Source organism: Cynara cardunculus, assembly GCF_001531365.2.
Source record: "Cynara cardunculus var. scolymus isolate 2C chromosome LG 1, CcrdV1, whole genome shotgun sequence".
Classification (NCBI taxonomy): domain Eukaryota; kingdom Viridiplantae; phylum Streptophyta; class Magnoliopsida; order Asterales; family Asteraceae; genus Cynara; species Cynara cardunculus.
The window spans coordinates 24,915,081-24,934,226 of record NC_037528.1 but is presented as its reverse complement, the minus strand read 5'-3'; the positions used below and the strand labels follow the sequence as shown (position 1 = coordinate 24,934,226).

The 19,146-nt window shown below is 34.1% G+C and overlaps 3 protein-coding genes across 3 annotated transcripts; 2 read left to right on the top strand and 1 right to left on the bottom strand.

The window, feature by feature from the left end:
• Nucleotides 1-1,162: 1,162 nt before the first annotated feature.
• Nucleotides 1,163-6,526, top strand: LOC112526232 (probably inactive leucine-rich repeat receptor-like protein kinase At3g28040). The gene is made up of 3 exons (XM_025136556.1): nt 1,163-1,325; nt 2,882-4,373; nt 4,912-6,526. Exons 1-3 carry the CDS (start codon nt 1,163-1,165, stop codon nt 6,398-6,400), a joined length of 3,144 nt encoding a protein of 1,047 aa, XP_024992324.1. The 3' UTR covers nt 6,401-6,526.
• A 457-nt stretch (nt 6,527-6,983) lies between these two features.
• Nucleotides 6,984-10,207, top strand: LOC112509108 (calcium-dependent protein kinase 24-like). Its single transcript, XM_025113977.1, has 8 exons — nt 6,984-7,508; nt 7,956-8,079; nt 8,155-8,298; nt 8,394-8,546; nt 9,015-9,130; nt 9,212-9,382; nt 9,686-9,919; nt 10,005-10,207. The coding sequence occupies exons 1-8, from the start codon at nt 6,984-6,986 to the stop codon at nt 10,131-10,133; spliced, it is 1,596 nt and encodes a 531-aa protein (XP_024969745.1). The 3' UTR covers nt 10,134-10,207.
• A 256-nt stretch (nt 10,208-10,463) lies between these two features.
• LOC112509099 (probable E3 ubiquitin-protein ligase ARI7) lies at nt 10,464-15,533 on the bottom strand. The gene is made up of 15 exons (XM_025113971.1): nt 15,093-15,533; nt 14,442-14,566; nt 14,159-14,264; nt 13,959-14,049; nt 13,493-13,665; nt 13,074-13,178; nt 12,896-12,984; nt 12,684-12,791; nt 12,432-12,522; nt 12,254-12,343; nt 12,115-12,162; nt 11,878-11,949; nt 11,631-11,730; nt 11,433-11,559; nt 10,464-11,047 (listed from the first exon to the last, which is right to left on the bottom strand). Exons 1-15 carry the CDS (start codon nt 15,255-15,257, stop codon nt 10,777-10,779), a joined length of 1,761 nt encoding a protein of 586 aa, XP_024969739.1. The 5' UTR covers nt 15,258-15,533; the 3' UTR covers nt 10,464-10,776.
• Between the last annotated feature and the right edge of the window lie 3,613 nt (nt 15,534-19,146).

Below are 19,146 nucleotides of genomic sequence, written 5' to 3'. Positions count from 1 at the left end.
TAATAGTAGTTGCACATTCAAACTTCTTGGTTTAAACAAGTTTCAAGTCATATCACTAATAACATAGAATGAGGTCATAGTATAATCAAGTATTGTCGTATTGGAAAAAGAAAGAGAAATATATATATATATATATATATATATATATAATATATAATGGAAAAAGAAAGAGAAATATATATATATATATATATCTATATATATAGGGGCTGGTTCAAATATTAACCAAAACTATTGTGCAAACTATGTTAACCCGATCTTGATCGTTCATTTCTCATCAAACGGTCCTTATTAAATGAGACTATAAAAATAATCATTTAATTAATATATTAATTGAGATGCCTATGAACAACGGTTCACATGGTACTTTTGTAAAAAATCGCATGAACACGATGGACATTTATATGAACAAGGTGAATGTTCATGGACATTACATGGATATGAACACCATGAACACCGTGAACATCGGTTTACCTCATGATCAATTAGAGGGATCTTAAAAGATTTGTAACTCCCAAATAATTATTAGGGAGTTACATAAAGGTTAAATTACAAAATTTCCCTTGTATTCAATTTATAAGTTACATTTGAACATAAAGTAAAGAAAGAATGTGATTAGTTGATGTTGGTTAGTAGAGTTAACACAAAAAAATGGGTTAGTATTTAAACCACCCTCTATATATATATATATATATATATATATATATATATATATATGAGTGAATTACATACTTGGTCCCTCGTGAATGTTTCCTTTTTAGTTTTCATGCCTTGATAGGTAAAATGCATTGGTTATCCAAAAATCGTTCTTTTAGCCTGCATCATTCCCTCTCACTAACACTGTTAGATACAACTCTGTTAGCTCTAGCATATGCCCCTCATGCGAGGGGCATTTTCGTCCTGTTATTCTTTTTCTTATTTTTTTTTAAAAAATAAAATGGCAATTGATATTTCATTCAACATATATACATACAGAATAATATATCTCTATAGATTTTTAGATCGATTCTAATCTCATCAAATCGATTTTCAGATTGATCCATATCTCATCAGATGGATTTTCAAAAACCATATAAAAGTTGGGTCTAAAACTATTTATGTCAACTTCTAATCTCTCTTATCTCGATTCAATTCAAGACCACCTTCTTCTGAGATGTTTCTGATGACGAGTAGTACACCGGAGGCGATGTTAGAGGGTGCTATACAGAAAGTGAAAACGAAGGGTGGTGGTGGATGGGAATCACTCGTCGTCGGAGTGGAGGAAGTTTCGGGGCGTCAAGCGGCAGTCATGGGGAAAGTCCCCCCAACATACACACCCCAAACCTGTAAATCATGAAATTGACACCCAGATGAGGTTCTTGCTTCAATTTCCAAATCAGAGCAAGCTTACTTCGATTTCCAAATGAGGTTCTAGCTATAAGCTATAGGGTTCTCATTTGATTTTGGGGATTTGATTGTAGATCCATGATGCAGATTTTCATCACCACAACCAAACCCCTAACCATAATGGTCCATTTGAGTTCTTGATGGAATCTCTTCATTCTCCAGTGAACGAATGAGCACCTTGTCAAGCGGTGAATTTATTGGTGTTAGTTTTTCTTGAGATTTTTTGCATCCTTGAGAACCCATATACGGTTTTTAGGGTTTTTATGTTGATTTATGATTTATATATATTTTTTTATTTAGATTTGCAGTTGTGGTTTGAGTTTTTGTTGTAAACCACAATGAACCCAATGTACTTTATTATTATTTTTTTGTTTTTAATATATTTGTGTGAAGAACAATGACACATTTAGAGAATTTGTTGGGGATTTTTATATAATTTGTTCCTTTTGTGTATAGACCGAAGTTTGATTGAAATATTAATTTTTGTACGATACAAAGTTTTTGGGTTTGAATCTGATTTGGTTTTTGGGCTTGAATCTTGCTGGTGGTGGCGGTGATGGTGTTCTTGATGAGGAAGGAGGTTTGATAAGAAGATTGGTAAACTGACTAAAATACCAATCATGTGCAGGGCACGTGATTGGGTTAACGGACCCATACTAACGGAGTTAATGAGAGAGACTTATTTGGACTTCCAAACACGATATTTGAATCACTAATATACTTTCCAATTTCGAGGGACGAAAAAGAAAAAAGAGATTGACGATGGACCAAATATGTAATTGAGTTTATATTGAATAGTGGTGGTGGGGATTGGAATTTAAAAAAAGAGGCTCATCACGCCTGACGACAGACCAAAAAAAGGTGTCCAAGGAACCCGTGACCAGACTTTGGATCTTCTCATTATTGCATCTTTTTCCGTGTTCCTTCATTTTAACCCTACAATCTTCCAAAATTCTCTTACTTTTCTAATTATTCAATTTCTTATTGCACTTATAATCCAGTCACATGAAAAAACCAGGATATATATTTAAAATGTTCTATAGATTTTTCTAACATTGATTTCAGTCATAATAAATAATTTTGATAAAAGTTATTTGTAATCTTAAATTTTAAGTAATATATATCAATAAACAGTACTTCATGCATACAAAATAGTTTTTAAGAATTTTTGTCAAATACTTTATTGTAATTTATTTTAAAATTTTTAATTATGTGTTATATAAAAATCATAGAATGCTATTATTCCAATTAAACACCTCGGTAACCCTCTTCACAAGGGGAATAATGCATGTGGTGAAGTTGGTCCCACAAACACTTCTACTTGCACCATTTGTTCATTGTCTCTTCATATCCTCCCACAATTCCTTCCAACAAGTTTCCACGTTCTTTCATAATCACTTCAGCATCATCACCATGCCCTCCAAATAGTTTCTAGTGAGAGAGAGAGAGAGAGTCATGTTGATGATGGGTTTTCTTCAACTTTTCATCTTTACAGTGCTTGCTAATTCATTCGCCATTAATGCCGACCAATCTCTCAACCTAAATGATGAAGTTTTAGGTCTTATAGTTTTCAAATCTTATCTTACTGACCCATCATCTCATCTATCCTCATGGAATCAAGATGATGACACCCCGTGTTCTTGGAGGTTTATAACATGTAATCCGGCCACCGGAAGGGTCACCGGACTTTCTCTTGACGGATTAAATCTCTCCGGGAAGATCGGTAGAGGTCTCGAGAAGTTGCAGAATCTCAAGGTACTATCACTTGCTCGTAACAACTTCACCGGAAACCTTAATCCTGAACTTTCACTCCTCACCAACCTCCAACGCCTTAATCTTAGTCGAAACGGTTTTTCGGATCGAATCCCGGGTTCTTTGATGAACTCAGGCAGCATAAAGTTTCTTGATCTGTCAGAAAACTCGTTATCTGGACCAGTTACTGAGGAGCTCTTCGTCAAGTGTTTGTCTCTTAGAATGCTTTCCTTATCTGGAAATAATCTTGAAGGTCCAATTCCTAACTCACTTCTAAAATGCACATCTCTGAATCATCTGAATCTTTCCAACAATCGTTTTTCGGGTAATCCCATCAATTCGGGTCTTTGGTCGTTGACTCGGATTCGAACAATGGATCTTTCTCGTAATATGTTCTCGGGATCCTTACCTAATGGAATATTTGCTTTGCATGACCTGAAAGAGCTTTCTTTAGAAGGGAATCACTTCACAGGAGCTTTGCCTTCTGGTATTGGCTTATGTCCACATCTGAATAAGCTAGATTTAAGCAATAATCTCTTCACAGAAGCAATTCCAGAATTCCAGGCTCTTTCTTCTCTAAATTATCTGAATCTAGCCAACAACATATTAACCGGTGAATTCCCTCAATGGATTGGAAGCTTGACGAGCCTAGAATACTTGGATTTTTCCGGCAATGATTTGACCGGAACCCTACCGGAATCAATGGGAGACTTAAGATCATTGAGTTATGTAAGCCTTTCCGATAATAGATTAAGTGGGAGCATTCCGTTGTCATTAGTTTCCTCCAGCAAACTATCGGTCATTCGGCTACGAGGGAATAAGTTCAATGGTAGCATTCCCGATGGTTTGTTCGAACTGGGGTTGGACCTGGTCGACTTTTCTAGAAACGAACTCACTGGTTCCATCCCTCCGGGTTCAAGTAGGCTTTTCGAGAATCTTCAGTCACTAGATCTATCCGCAAACCGGCTCACAGGCGATATTCCGGCTGAAATAGGACTTAACTCTAGATTAAGATACTTGAACCTGTCATGGAATAATTTTGAGACAAAAATGCCCCCAGAGCTTGGGTACTTCCAGAATCTAACTGTGTTAGATCTCCGAAATGGCGCCTTTCACGGGTTCATCCCTGCCGATCTTTGCGATTCCGGCAGCCTTGGAATCCTTCAACTTGATGGAAACTCTTTCACAGGATCAATACCTGATGATATTGGAAACTGTTCATCCCTCTACTTGCTGTAAGTCTTCTTACCGGTTCAACATTTGCCGTAAAAAATTGGCTCTATAGGACACCAAATATGTATGAATGTCACAATAAATTGCTTTATAAGACTTTAGTTTATACAATCAAACAAGTGTTATCATAAGTTGATAAAAGACGTTTTTAGACGTCCTAACAAACTTTTTAGGACACTTTTTGAAATAAAGGAAAGTCAATTAGATGTTTTTTAAAAATGTCTTATAAAAACAAGTTTCCTATAAAAGATGTCTTCATAGAAAACTTTTCAAAAATGTCATGTAAGAAAACTATTATGACATCTTATTTCATAAATGTTCTAAAAAAAACGCTCAAATGTGTCCGAAAATCCTCCTCTAACACCTATCCGTCGGTCGCACGGTTTTTTGTTACTATAAACTGAAGTGCTGTAAAAAAAGTATTCTGACATTTATATTTGTTGTAGTAGTGCTTCAATATTATCAGGATTTTCTTTCAAATCTAGAGGGGTAATAGTGTAATTTCACATGTTATATATACATGTATATGTACATATGCAGGAGTGTGTCTCACAACAGCTTGAGTGGCTCCATCCCAAGATCAATGTCACTACTGAAAAAGCTCAAGATTCTGAAGCTAGAATACAACCAACTGAGTGGTGAGATACCACCGGAGCTGGGCGGACTGGAAAACCTCCTGTCTGTAAACATATCCTACAACAGGCTGCAGGGAAGACTTCCCACCGGGGGCATATTTCAAAGCTTACAACAAAGTTCTTTGGAGGGCAATTTAGGTATTTGCTCACCACTGTTGAAAGGTCCATGTAAGATGAACGTCCCAAAGCCTCTAGTTCTTGATCCATTCGCATACGGGAATGAAAACGGAAGACACCAAGGAGGACGAGGTGGAGAAGGAGCTGACCAATCTTCTAGAAGTCTCCGACACCATCGATTTCTGAGTGTTTCGGCCATCATTGCGATATTAGCAGCCATCATGATCTCCATTGGGGTTCTAGTAATAAGCTTACTCAATATTTCTGCTAGAAGGCGGCTAGCATTTGTTGATAATGCCATCGAGAGTTGTTCAAGCTCTTCCCGCTCTGGACCCAGTTTATCGATGGGGAGGCTTGTTTGGTTCGATTCAAAAACCGACCCCAATTGGGTTGTGAGTCCGGAATCTTTTCTAAAAAAGGCAGCTGAGATCGGTGAAGGGGTTTTCGGGAGCGTCTACAAGGCTTCATTAGGAGAAGAAAATGGTAGTGATAATATTCTAGCGATCAAGAATCTTGTGGTCTCGAACATGATCCAGTATCCTGAAGATTTTGATCGAGAGGTTCGAGTTCTAGGAAGAGTTAGACACCCCAATCTAGTATCGCTAAAAGGGTATTACTGGACACCAAAATTGCAGCTTCTAGTGACGGATTACGTACCAAATGGTAGTTTACAGACCAAACTCCATGACAGACCACCTTCAAGTCCACCACTTTCATGGCCGAATCGATTCAAGATCCTGCTAGGAACCGCAAAAGGACTCGCTCATTTACACCATTTTTTTCGTCCACCGATCGTGCACTACAACATCAAACCCAACAACATTCTTCTAGACGACAATTTGAATGCCAAAATTTCAGACTTCGGGTTGACCAGGCTGGTGTCGAAGCTCGACAAGCACGTGATGAGCAACCGGTTCCAGAGCGCGTTAGGGTACGTTGCTCCGGAACTGGCGTGTCAGAGCTTACGGGTGAATGAGAAATGCGATGTTTACGGGTTCGGGGTCTTGATTCTGGAGATAGTGACGGGAAGACGACCAATTGAGTACGGAGAAGATAACGTGTTGATATTGAATGAACAAGTGAAGGTTATGCTGGAAGAAGGGAGTGTATTGCAGTGTGTTGATGAAAGTATGGGAGAATATCCAGAAGAAGAAGTTTTGCCTGTTTTAAAGCTGGCATTGGTATGCACTTCTCAGATACCTTCAAGCAGGCCATCAATGGCGGAAATTGTTCAGATATTGCAAGTCATCAAGACACCAATTCCTCAACCATTTTAGATTTTCTTTAATTATGTACGTTGGTAACATTTCTTTTCTTCTATAACTTAATTGATGATTTCAGCTCGATGATTACCACTCTTTTAGTTACTTCATCCCTTAATTATAAAGCATCGGATCCATGACAACAACATCTGTTCTCATAAAACGAGAAATATATTTTATATATATATATATATATATATATATAAAATATTCTGGAGGACTTAGTTTTATAGAACCAAACAATTATGTGAATTATATAAGGTTATTATAACAAGTTTGTTATTTTACTTCAGAAATGAAATGTGTTGTTAGCGTTTTTATCAGACGTTTAGACACATTTTAGATTTTATAAATTCGATTTTGTTACAAAGTGATCGTATGTCTAAAAACGACCCATAAATAGATAGAACGAAAGAGAGTCGTAGAATAAAAGCGAAAATAGAACCACAAAAGCAATCGAAATCGAACAATTTCTCCACAAAATTAGGCTCAATTTTCCTAATAACATTTTGGAAGGATGCTTCTTTGATCCCCTCATGCCACCCCCAAATTCAAACCCTAAATTTCAACCAAAAACAGAACAAACACCATTGTTCCCATGGGGGGTTGCATGTCCATTGCCAACAAAAAAGTACTCAAGAAAGTCAGGAACAACGTCAAGCCCATAACCTCACTAGACCAAGATCACGAAACCGCAAAACTACATGCGGACGCAAAATCCGGCCGACCGGTGAATGTGAACGTACTCTGGGAGTCCTCCGGAGCCGAGATCTACCGGCGGTATCGGTTCGGAAAGGAGCTTGGGAGAGGTGAGTTCGGGGTGACGTATGAATGTCAAGACAAGGAGAGTGGGGAGAAGGTGGCATGCAAGAAGATATCGAAGAGCAGGTTGCGGACGGAGATCGATGTTGAGGATGTAAGAAGGGAGGTTGATATTATGAGACATTTGCCATCGCACCCGAATATCGTGAGGTATAAAGACGTGTTTGAGGACAAAGAGGCGATTTATTTGGTGATGGAACTTTGTGAGGGTGGTGAGTTGTTTGATAGGATCGTTGCGAAAGGTCATTATACCGAACGAGCTGCTGCTCTCGTTACCAAAACCATCGTTGAAGTTGTCCAGGTTATCGCTCACATTTTCCTTGTTATTTCTTAGCCTTACGTAAACACGTATATGCAACATTTGAACGACGATCAACCGACATTATTAAAATAATAACCGTAAATATTTTGAGAATCTAAACACCAACAATTTCATTAATTATTCATAATGAATAACCTTAGAATATTCATGAATATCATGCATTTATTTATTTATCATGAATAGTCCATATTTGAATATGCCCCTATTGGTCAGTATACCCATACAACCCACCACAATACTTGCTAATGTTATCACCGGTAATCCCATACGGAATCCGCCTAGGGCATTTTTTTGGCTCATTAAGCGGCTTAAGCTAACGGGGTCCGAGACATGTCTTGTATTTGGGCAAAGTCATCCCGTCCTTTTGTCAACTGAGTTACATGAAAAATATTGTATTTGAGATTTGGTTTATGTATGTATGCGTAGGTATGCCATAAACATGGGGTAATACATCGGGATTTGAAGCCGGAAAACTTCCTATACGTGGGGCGAGATGAAAACGCTTCTTTAAAAGCGATTGATTTCGGTCTTTCTATCTTTTTCGAACCAGGTACGTCTTTAAAATAATAAATTCGATTGGTTTGTAATAGTAGACGAGTAAGCATTTATTTGTGGATGGTGGTAGAGCAACGTTTCAGGGAAATAGTGGGAAGCCCATATTACATGGCCCCGGAAGTTCTTAGACGGAATTATGGAGCAGAAGTTGATGTGTGGAGTGCTGGTGTCATTCTATATATATTATTGTGTGGAGTTCCTCCTTTTTGGGCAGGTAAAAACCATTTCTTTTTTCAATAAAAAAATGTTAATTATGAAAGTAGAGGGGTATATTTGCACAATTCCTTATACATGGAGGGGTTGGATCAGAAACTGAAGAAGGAATTGCACAGGCGATTATTAAGGGTGACGTGAATTACCGAAGAGACCCTTGGCCTCGTGTCTCCCAAGATGCCAAAAGTCTCGTGAAGGCCATGTTAGAACCCATTCCACAAAAACGCCCAACGGTCCAACAAGTCCTTGGTAAACTCATTTTTTTATAACTCCATTTTATTTAGCGATAATCATAAAAACAATCGAAATTGGAGTTGATTTATGAAAAAAAATACAATCTTAGGGTGTTTGAGATTGCTTATGAAAACAACTTATTGACTTATTTCGATATGACATCGGTAATAAGCACTTTTGAGTGTTTGGTAAACAACTTATACCGGTGTCAAACCGGTAATAGAAAGTATTTGAAAAAGTTAAACTCTTCTGACTTATAATATGTTGATAAGTGTTTTTTATAGAAAAACATAAGTTGTTTCAAACAAGCAATCCCAAACACCCCCTTATTTTTTCACAAAAAACAATACCGAATTTTTCATTACTTTTAATTTGAAAAAAAGTGAGTCATTTTGTACCGGATCAACTCAAATTTTGATCATTTTTGTTGCAATTAATACGGGTAGTTTTGTCATTTTAACCCTAATGCTCGTATGGCAATAGGAAGCCAATGGATACAACATGCCCATAATGCCCCTGATATTCCTTTGGGAGAACAAGTTCGAGCCAGAATCCAACAGTTCTCTCTAATGAACAAGTTCAAAAAGAAAGTCATCAGTGTAAGTTCTTTCACCATTTTGACCCTTGGTTTGACCCGACACTTGATATATTTGAGATTTTACTCGTGTCAATTAAATTAGTTGGTAGCGGAAAACTTACCCGACGAACAGATAAATGGATTAAAAAAGATGTTCCACGACATGGACAAAGACAAGAACGGTGCACTCACTTTCCAAGAGCTCAAAGACGGTCTAAGCTCGAACAAGGATCAACCCATCGACGATCCCGATATTAAAATGTTCATGGAAGCCGTAAGTACATACATCTATTAATTCATATACTCCTTTTGTTCCAAAATAAAGGTCCACAACTAAAAAAAACATACAGTTTTTAAAATATGTAATTATTATATTATTTAACTAACTTAATGACAATTTCACCTTTAATAATTAAGATTAAAATTGGAAACTAGGCAACTATTTTTGAAATTGGACATTTATTTTGAGACAAACTAAAATAATAATAATATGGATACTTATTTTAGGACAGATAGATTACGACTGATAGTGACGGTCTTGTGACTCACATTACGTATGTGGGTTGTTTGTCGAAAGGCCGATCTTGATCACAATGGGGTGCTGAACTGCGAGGAGTTTCTAACAATGGTGGTGCACTTGAAAAAGATTAGCAACGAAGATCAACTCCGACAAGCTTTCCACCATTTCGACAGAAATCGAAATGGCTACATCGAGTTTGACGAGTTGAAAGAATGTTTGTTCGACGGCCATCTGAATCCACATAACGAGAAAATGGTCCATGAAATCATAGTCGATGCCGACCTTGACAAGGTTTTACTTCAAAAAGTCAAAACAACAGACTTAATTTCGAAAAATCAGATCATACCTCAAGTTTAACCATTCCGTTGTGATGTAGGATGGTCGAATCAGTTACCCAGAATTCGCAGCGATGATGACGACGGGAATAGATTGGAAAATGGCTTCTCGACGGTACTCGAGAGCGATGCTTAATGCAATTAGCATGAAGATGTTCAAAGACCCGTAGGTAAAATCAAGAAACCCAATGGGCTATGTTTTCTAGTGGTATTTATTTGTGATGTGACGAAAAACAGCTTAAAACAAAGGCGAACCCTTTCTCCTCGAACAATTGTCGTATCCCAAACAACGATGCTATATTGACTTGCACGTTATGCAGTTAAAGTTGTACCTCGATGTAGAGAATGCAGAAGTCGTTAAAAAATCGTAACTCGCTGCATAAGTTTTTCGTTGTTTTATCCTTTCATGTCTCTATTTGTGTATCTCGAAAATAAGAAACCCACTGCACAAATGCTCAAACTCATAACCTTCCTGATTTTTCTATAAGCTACATTACAAGTTTAGCAACAAAATAACTTAAGCTGCATAAGATGCGAGAACATGAACCGATTTCCAGAACGATTGTAGAACGAGATTCTATTTCATAAAGAAATCTTTTATACAGAGCAAAGAATCTACATCTTTGACTAGGAGCGGGTTAACAAACCGAAAATTATATACACCCCCAGTAGTTTTCCGGCCTTCTTTCTTTACTTGCCTCCAAACAAAAAAAAAGGCTATCCAACAAATGCAAAATACTCGATTGGGCTTCCGATCTTCTCCGTCAAGACGATTGTAAAACGTTACAACAAAAAGAAGGTGGTTACCAAGCATTATGATCGACGGGTGTGGCAAATCTGGCATGCGGTTGCAGTCCTGAGGTTCATATAGGTGCACTGATCACACGACCAACCATTTGCATCATCTGAGTTTCGGCTCGATGCTCCACTTTTAGCTGATATCTTTCCTTTTGCGCCTTTTCCTTTGCTACTCTCAGCTGGGTTCTTTGAGCTTGTGGCCTTGCCGGATGCTCCATGTGCATGCACATCTGATAGCCCGTTTTCTAGTGCTCTCACCAAATTCTCGAAATAGTTGCGTGTCACACTGTAACATTTGGAAAGAGAAACGTCTGTTTTAGCAAATATCCAAATACGGGAAGAATGAAAGGAGAACTATAAATATTTTAAGAACCATGTGAACCAGTATATACATCGATGCATATACACTATACAAAATTTAGTGAGCATATACACCAATGCATATCTAGTACATATACATCGATGAATATACTAAATGACATATACAAATTTTTGATAGTGTATATGCATCAATGTGTATATATATATATATATATATATATATATATATCAATATATGTATATATATGCATATGCATATATTGGTTCTTAAAATATTTATGGTTCTCATTCGAACTTTCTCCTATCCAAATATGGGATGTATTTTGAAGAGGGAAACTTGAGACATTAACCTGGTCAAACCGGCCAACTTTGTTCGGAAATTATTAAATGCATCTTGAGAGGCATCTTCTGTAAGGTAAGTATGCAATTCCTTCTCTGCACATTGATGAAGTCTTTCTAAACCAGCCTCCGCTTCACCTGCCATGGATACACGTATCAATAAACAGCAATCGGATGCATTTTCTGAAGCAATGTAGAAATATAGATACCTTGTAAGTACTCGAAAAACTGTCTCTTGGCATGTTCTCGCTCAGGAAGGTAGTACCCATACGCATACGTCCACTTTAACACCCGCCTACATTCAACTATCTGCAGTAGAAGCAAATACAATTCAAAAAGCAAGATAACAATTTGTAAGTTTCAATCAACCAAACCAAACAAGCACCGTATATCTCACCCGGAGGTGGGTCTGGGGAGGGTAAGATAATGATCTAAAAGTTTCCAGAAGTAACATACCTGTAGCCAAGCTTCTATAATAAACTTCAGCTGTGTTTCAGGCTGGCACTGTTTCTCACTGAGTTTCGCTAGCTAGAAAAACAAAACGGAAATTGCAACATACCCTTTCTTACGCTTATAGACTAGATGAATAATAATAAATAACATGAACTCGTATTCATGGAAGATCGAAGGCACCTGCTTTTTTTTGTTATGCCTATACTAAACAGAAAATAAAACATCAGAATCTCAACTTACATGAACAGTTTGCATCTGATACAAATCCGCAAGCGCTTTTTGCCTCGACTGTCACGGAGAAAAGGAATTCCAAATATCAAGAATATAAATGGATGACAGTTAATTCGATTTTTCAAATGAATGACCAATTTGTGCTTACCGATTGGTTTGTTGCCCAACGTTCGTAGTAGTGAGTGTATCTCTCTAAAGAGTTCTTTGCCATCTCTCTTCGACGTTCAGCTTCATCGTACTGCAAATGGAAGGGGAATCATGAGACTTTTCAAGATAAAGAAATACTGATGATGGATTTTTGAGTAAAGGATAATTAGTTTCATTACTGCTCCCTCTTGCTTTGCAGTTTCATAACGGTTGCAGGCATAAAAGCCACCAGTTCTCTCTCCATGATCTGACCATTGGCCAAGGCACAGCCTACATGTACAATTTTGGAAGCATATTAGGATCAAGGAAAGTTGAAATGAGAACCATAAACCTCAGAACAAACTATTTCATGTATTGTTCATTATGAATAACCCTGAGTACTATTCCTCGTGAATATCATGAATATACGAGCATAGCCAACCAAATCTTACCAGCAAAATTCAAATTTGCAGGGGGGTGTACATGTCATGTGCATACAACCTTGATTCTTCTCAATTGGCCGCTTGCACCTTGGACAAGGCTTAGAATTCGCCAGAATCCTGCAAGTTGTCACATGAACATCAGCCAAAAGATACAAGTACGAAAGAACAGTATACACATAAAATGGATAATCAAATGTATGCATGTTCTACAGCTTCTTTACCAATTCATGTTTTCAGATTCCGCACTGTTTTTTAAAATCCACTTCGACACGGTTTCACAGTCTACGGGACGATGAGCTTCTTCCGTACACTGCAACATTAGCGGCAAACAAGCCATATCATATATGGAAAGTGTGAACGAAAAACAGATTTTGTTGCTACTCATAATGAAACACTTACATTCCAACAAAAGCCATACGAGCAATGGCAAGATACATCATAGCTTCCACTTCCGAGATCAAACTCCACAGCACAATCACACCCGGGAGCAGGACACCACTTTGTCTATTATTATACACAAAAAAGGGAAATCTTAAATTCAAGTTTTCAATACGTAACAAACAGAGAAAAAAGAGAAACTTCCGAAACAAAAGGAAGTTTCTATATTTATATTTACATTTATAATTTATTTATTGATATTCCATATAACGAATAATATTGTCATCTAACTCGGTCTAATACGATGTTGATCCCATATTTATGTTCTCTATGTAGTGGAACTAATCATGTTTATCAACTGGAAAGCCGAACGGTTAAGCAAATAACAAATCTACTATAAATGAGATTAGTCAATGAGGAGCACAAATGGAAACGCATACCTTTCTATTGTCTTCAATATAAGATCTAAGAAGGTAACGGTGATATTTCTTTTTATCTTCGTCAGAAGCCAAGTTATTGACCATGTTTACACCAACGGCAGCACCACATGAAGGAACAGGGCATCTCAGTGACAAGCATCCAGGACCGTCGTTAATAGACATGCTAATATAAGCTGCCATGATGGATGGGATCAAAGAGATAAATAAATCATCATTAGAGACTGTAAACTAACAAATATGAGAATTATCAGCATGAATCATCCACCAAAGGGTTGTTTTAAATGTTGTTCATGGATCATGTGATCTGAAAACAAGCATGGAAATCATATGAAGAAGCATTTGAATGTGAAATTGAACCAAAATAGCCAGGATTAAACGGGATGCACTCAATCATTTTCAGGAACAAGAAGCAAAAGAGATGCAAAGAAAAACAAACAAAATAATGAAATCGCGAGGCGAGACAAACCTGTCCAACAGGTGCTACAGAATGGATGACCACAGGCAACGTTTCTAATCATATCATGTGGATATGAATCAAAGCAGATCCCACAAACCAGCTTCAAATGATACATCAATGAGAGGTAAGTGATATAATGAATAACCAAGAATAAGCAACAAAGATAAAACACTTCAACATGAAATTCAATCATTTTCTTTCCGACATACTTCTCTAGATTTTGGAGATATAATATCCGTTTTAACCAACAGGCCAATGGCTTTACGAACTTTCTCTTCGTCAGCAAACCAAGCCTCATGAACATTGTTGACACTCCTGCAGGGTACGATAGATAATCAACAACGATAAACAAAACAGCAAACATTCGTACATAGGGAAGCATCAAGATGGCAACATTGAAAGCTAGAGGTTAGTAATATGATAATACAAAAATTCAAGATTTGCCCCAATCCACAACCCTTGAACAGAAATCACTCAAATTGAGCATCTTACCAGCTATAGCGGCGTAAAAGCATGCAAGCAGCATCTCTTGAAATAGAAAGAACTGAAGAAACTCTTGTGATATCATCCTCTTGACGTTGGTGTATATCTTCTTCTGTCAAAATGGTATAATTTTTCTAAAACATGAAACAAAGCATGTTAGTCCTGACATCAAAGCCCGTGATCACACAAATGCGATAAATGGAAGAAAAAAACAGATATTATACTGCAAAATATAGAATTTCAGCCACTTCGTACTGGCGTTTCTAAAACCCTGCCTAATCTTTTGAGCCAAATCCCATAACAATCAGCAAGCATATCATACACAGACAATGCTACAATTAAGAACATCACTAGAACTTGTGACCTATGGTGTATATCTGCAAAAACTAATGGAACGCCACTTTGATTTTACTAACATTACTAAATCAATTAGCAGCAAAAGATGGTTTATCTTCGGATCAATCAAGACGACAAGCAATCGCTATCAGCGAGACTTGGATCGTTTACCCACACAATTAGGATCGCACAAGTTTCAATTAGTTCAAACAAAATACCACATAACAGAATAACATGAAACCCACAAACCAATACCAAAATTACATCAAACCCAATAAATAAAAGCTTTCAAAGTAACAAATTTATCCCCCAAACTAAGTTCACCTGTTGACGATTAACGGTGAGGTTATCAGAATCATCAGAATCGTTGTCCATAAACTCATATCCAGCATCGTCATCGTCATCGCTGTACATCCCATCACTGTAGTAGTAATCTTCATCATAAGAATCAACGTCGTTCGCATCATGCATATCATCTTCCGAATCCATCAAAGCGTTGGAAATCTTTTGAAAAGGATGGGAAATTTTAGGGTTTTAGGTGATTGAAAATCTGGAAGAAATTGATTGATGAGTGCAATATTTGGGGAAAGTGAAAGGAAAATTATGAGTGTTCTTTGGTTGCGTGAGGTGGGTTATTATAAGATGATGTCTGTTTGTCTAGAAACACAAGGAGCAGGCAGAGGCTTTCCCATATGAAGAGGATTGTGTCAGGGGGGGTAAGGGTAAGATGGTTTCATTTGCGCATGGTGACCTGACCTCCACTCCAAACACAACCTTCCATGATTTATAGGAATTATTTGTAGAGGCCATTGCTATCTATAAAAACTGTTAATCAAATATCAAACTTAACTACATAATATATTATATTATATTCAAAATATATTTTATGATGTAATAGTATTATAACCTATATTTAGATTATATTATAAAATATTTGATAAAAATTATTAAAACCATTCTTTATGCATGAAATATTGTTTATTGATGCATTTTACTTAAAATTCAAGATTATAAGTAAATTATACATAAGTACAATTTATTAAAGTTTTATGTTTGAACTCGTGTAACTAACTATGGATAAAGATGATCAAATAGAAGATAAATATCTCATTTTAAAATATAAAAAATATAAAATATAATTATAATAATTATCGAGTTCTAACAAAATAATTAATTATTATCTTCATAAGAAAATTATATTATTAAACCAAATATAAATTATTTCGTTATTAAACTTGAATTAAATTATAATAAAAAATTGAATTAAAAAATTACACAAAAATTGAGAAATTTTAAATAGTTAATTTGATACTAATATCGATATATTTTTGTCAATTTTTTATGATATATTCAAATTTATATTTTATTCAAAAATAAAAAACCATCCTTTTTGCAAAATCACATAAGATCATGTTATAACATCGACTGAGATAAAAAAATAAAATAAAATATTAAAATCAAGATGTTTGTCGCTGCATTGCGCAAGAATCCTTCTAGTTAAAATATAACACATTCGAGTATTTTCGTCGGAATATAAAAGAATTTGATTTATCTATGTGTGACTTTGTTTTAAAATAATGCATATATTTTAAATGTTTTTGTTTGATAATGCATATATTTTAAAATAACGCATATATTTTAAATAGTATCTATACTATATTATAAAGTATTTGACAAAAATTCTTAAAAATCATAATTTTTGCATGAAGTACTGTTTATTGATTCATATTACTTAAAATTTAAGATTATAAATAAATTGTGCGTAAGTACAACTTATTAAAGCTCAATTTTTAAATTCGTATAACTAACTGCAAATAAACATAATCAAATATAGGATAAACATCTCATGTTAAATATAAAAAATCTAAAAGTTCTAACAGAACCATTATCTTTATAAAAATTATATTGTTAAGTCAAAAATAAATTACTTCGCTATTAGACCTAAATTAAATTATAATAAAAAATTAAATTAAAAAAATTGTACAAAAAAGAGAGCTTTTAAATAGTTGATTTAACATTAATATCGACGTATTTTTTCAAATTTTTATGATATATTTAAATTCATTTTTATTCATATGTAAAAGCATTGTCTTTCTCAAAGCCATATTAACTGTATTATATCAACAGAGACAATAAACAAAACGAAACATTAAAATGAAGATGTATTTCGCTGCATTACGCAAGTACCCTTTTATCTGTACTATATTATAAAACATTTGATAAAAATTCTTAAAAACCATTTTTTATGCATGAAATATTGTTTATTGATGCATATTACTTAAAATTTAAGATTACATATTATTTTGTGTAAGTACAACTTATTAAAGCTTCAATTAAATTCGTGTAACTAACTGCATGTAAACATAATCAAATATAGAATAAACATCTATTTTAAATATATAAAATCTAAAATACAATTAAAATAATCATTGAGTTTCCAACAGAATGTCTAATTATTAACTTTAATAAAAATTATATTATTAAACCTAAAATAAGTTACCTTGTTATTATACCTAAATCAAATTATAATACAAAATTGAATTAAAGAAGTTACACCAAAAAAACGAGAACTATTAAATAGTTAATTTGATACTAATATCGATTTTATTTTTTTAAAATTGTTTATGCTATCTTCAAATTTATATTTCATTCAAAAATAAAAACATTATCGCTTTCCTAAACAACTAAAATCATATTATATTGATAGAGACAAAAAAAATAAAAACTAAACATTAAAATGGAGATTTATTTTGCTGCATTGCGCGAGTACCCTTCTAGTCTATACTATATTATAAAACATTTGATAGAAACTCTTAAAAATCATCTTTTATGTATGAAGTACTGTTTATTGATGCATATTACTTAAAGTTCAAGATCACAAATAAATTGTGCGTAAGTACAACTTGTTAAAGTTTCATGTTTGAATTTATGTAACTAACTACAGGTACACATAGTCAAATACAAGATAAACATTTTATTTTAAATATAAAAAATCTAAAAATATAATTAGAATAATCATTGAATTTGAACAGAATCATTATCTTTATAATAAATATATTGTTAAGCAAAAAATAAATTATTTCACTATTAGACCTAAATTAAATTTATTTTTATTCAATAGTGTAAACATTATTTTTCTAAAAACCACATAAACCGTATTATATCAAAAGAGACAAAAAATAAAAAATATAACATTAAAATGAAGATATATCTCGCTACATTGCACGAGTACCCTTCTAGTTATATTATAAAGCATTTGACAAAAAAACTCTTAAACATCATTTTTTTATGCATGAAGTACTGTTTATTGATGCATATTATTTAAAATTAAATATCACAAGAAAATTTTGCGCAAGTATAACTTATTAAAGTTTCATATTTGAATTCGTATAACTAAATGCAGATAGACATAATCAAATAGAGGATAAATATCTCATTTAAAATATAAAATATAATTAAAATAATCGTTGACTTCTAACAAAATACTTGATTATTATCTTTATAAAAAATTATATTATTAAATCAAAATAAAAAATGGTTTAAAGAAATACACAGAAAGTCAGAAATTTTAAATAGTTAGTCTGGTACTAATATCAATATTTTTTTTTTCATTTTTTTATGATATCTTCATATTTCTATTTTATTCAAAAATAAAAAAGTTATCGTTTTCTCAAAACCACATAAAACTATATTATATATCAACTGAGACAAAAAAAAAACGAAACATTAAAATCGAAATATATGTCGTTGCATTGTGCGACCCTCCTAGTTATTTATAATATATTAGAATATCTTTAATAAACTATTTAAAATGAAGTAAAAATCAAAATCTATATACCTTCATCTCCAATAAATTCCTTATTTTAGATAGGGTTAAATGCATGAAATAGCAACATACTTTCATAAAAAAAATTATTATAGCATTCTACTTTTGTTTTTCTTTATTACAGCAATGTATTTTCAAATTATTTTTTATTAAGGCATCGTACTTTAAAAAATCTACCCATAATAGCAATGGGTAACTTGTTACTTTTTAAACGGGTTAACCCTTTGACTTTTTTTGCTTGTGTGGCTTTAATGAAGTGATGTGAATGACACATCATTTTAATAATTTAACTAAAATAAAAATAAAAACCTATTTCAAATTATTATTAATGATTTTCATTTTTCATTGCTATGAACTAAAAGAACATTTAATTTTTTTTTGACTTTTTCTTATTAAGTTGCATGCAAATTAAATATTCTCAGAGTAAAATATTTATTAAATAAATATGAAACATTATTTTTGAGATATATTTTGTTTGTAAAAAAAGTAACTTTTCTTATTTTATGTTATTCAAATAAATATATATATTTTAAAGTTCTCTTTAAAATGTTA

What these genes read in the sequence shown, in the direction of transcription:
- LOC112526232 (XM_025136556.1), top strand. Translation starts at nt 1,163, where the DNA reads ATGACGAGTAGTACACCGGAGGCGATGTTAGAGGGTGCTATACAGAAA. An exon ending in AACATACACACCCCAAACCT is followed by an intron (nt 1,326 to 2,881) that starts GTAAATCATGAA and finishes TCATCTTTACAG; the next exon opens with TGCTTGCTAATTCATTCGCC. An exon ending in TGTTCATCCCTCTACTTGCT is followed by an intron (nt 4,374 to 4,911) that starts GTAAGTCTTCTT and finishes GTACATATGCAG; the next exon opens with GAGTGTGTCTCACAACAGCT.
- LOC112509108 (XM_025113977.1), top strand. Translation starts at nt 6,984, where the DNA reads ATGGGGGGTTGCATGTCCATTGCCAACAAAAAAGTACTCAAGAAAGTC. An exon ending in CCATCGTTGAAGTTGTCCAG is followed by an intron (nt 7,509 to 7,955) that starts GTTATCGCTCAC and finishes ATGTATGCGTAG; the next exon opens with GTATGCCATAAACATGGGGT. An exon ending in TCAAAAAGAAAGTCATCAGT is followed by an intron (nt 9,131 to 9,211) that starts GTAAGTTCTTTC and finishes CAATTAAATTAG; the next exon opens with TTGGTAGCGGAAAACTTACC.
- LOC112509099 (XM_025113971.1), bottom strand. Translation starts at nt 15,257, where the DNA reads ATGGATTCGGAAGATGATATGCATGATGCGAACGACGTTGATTCTTAT. An exon ending in CGTATGGCTTTTGTTGGAAT is followed by an intron (nt 12,985 to 13,073) that starts GTAAGTGTTTCA and finishes CTAATGTTGCAG; the next exon opens with TGTACGGAAGAAGCTCATCG. An exon ending in ATCAGATGCAAACTGTTCAT is followed by an intron (nt 11,950 to 12,114) that starts GTAAGTTGAGAT and finishes TTGTTTTTCTAG; the next exon opens with CTAGCGAAACTCAGTGAGAA.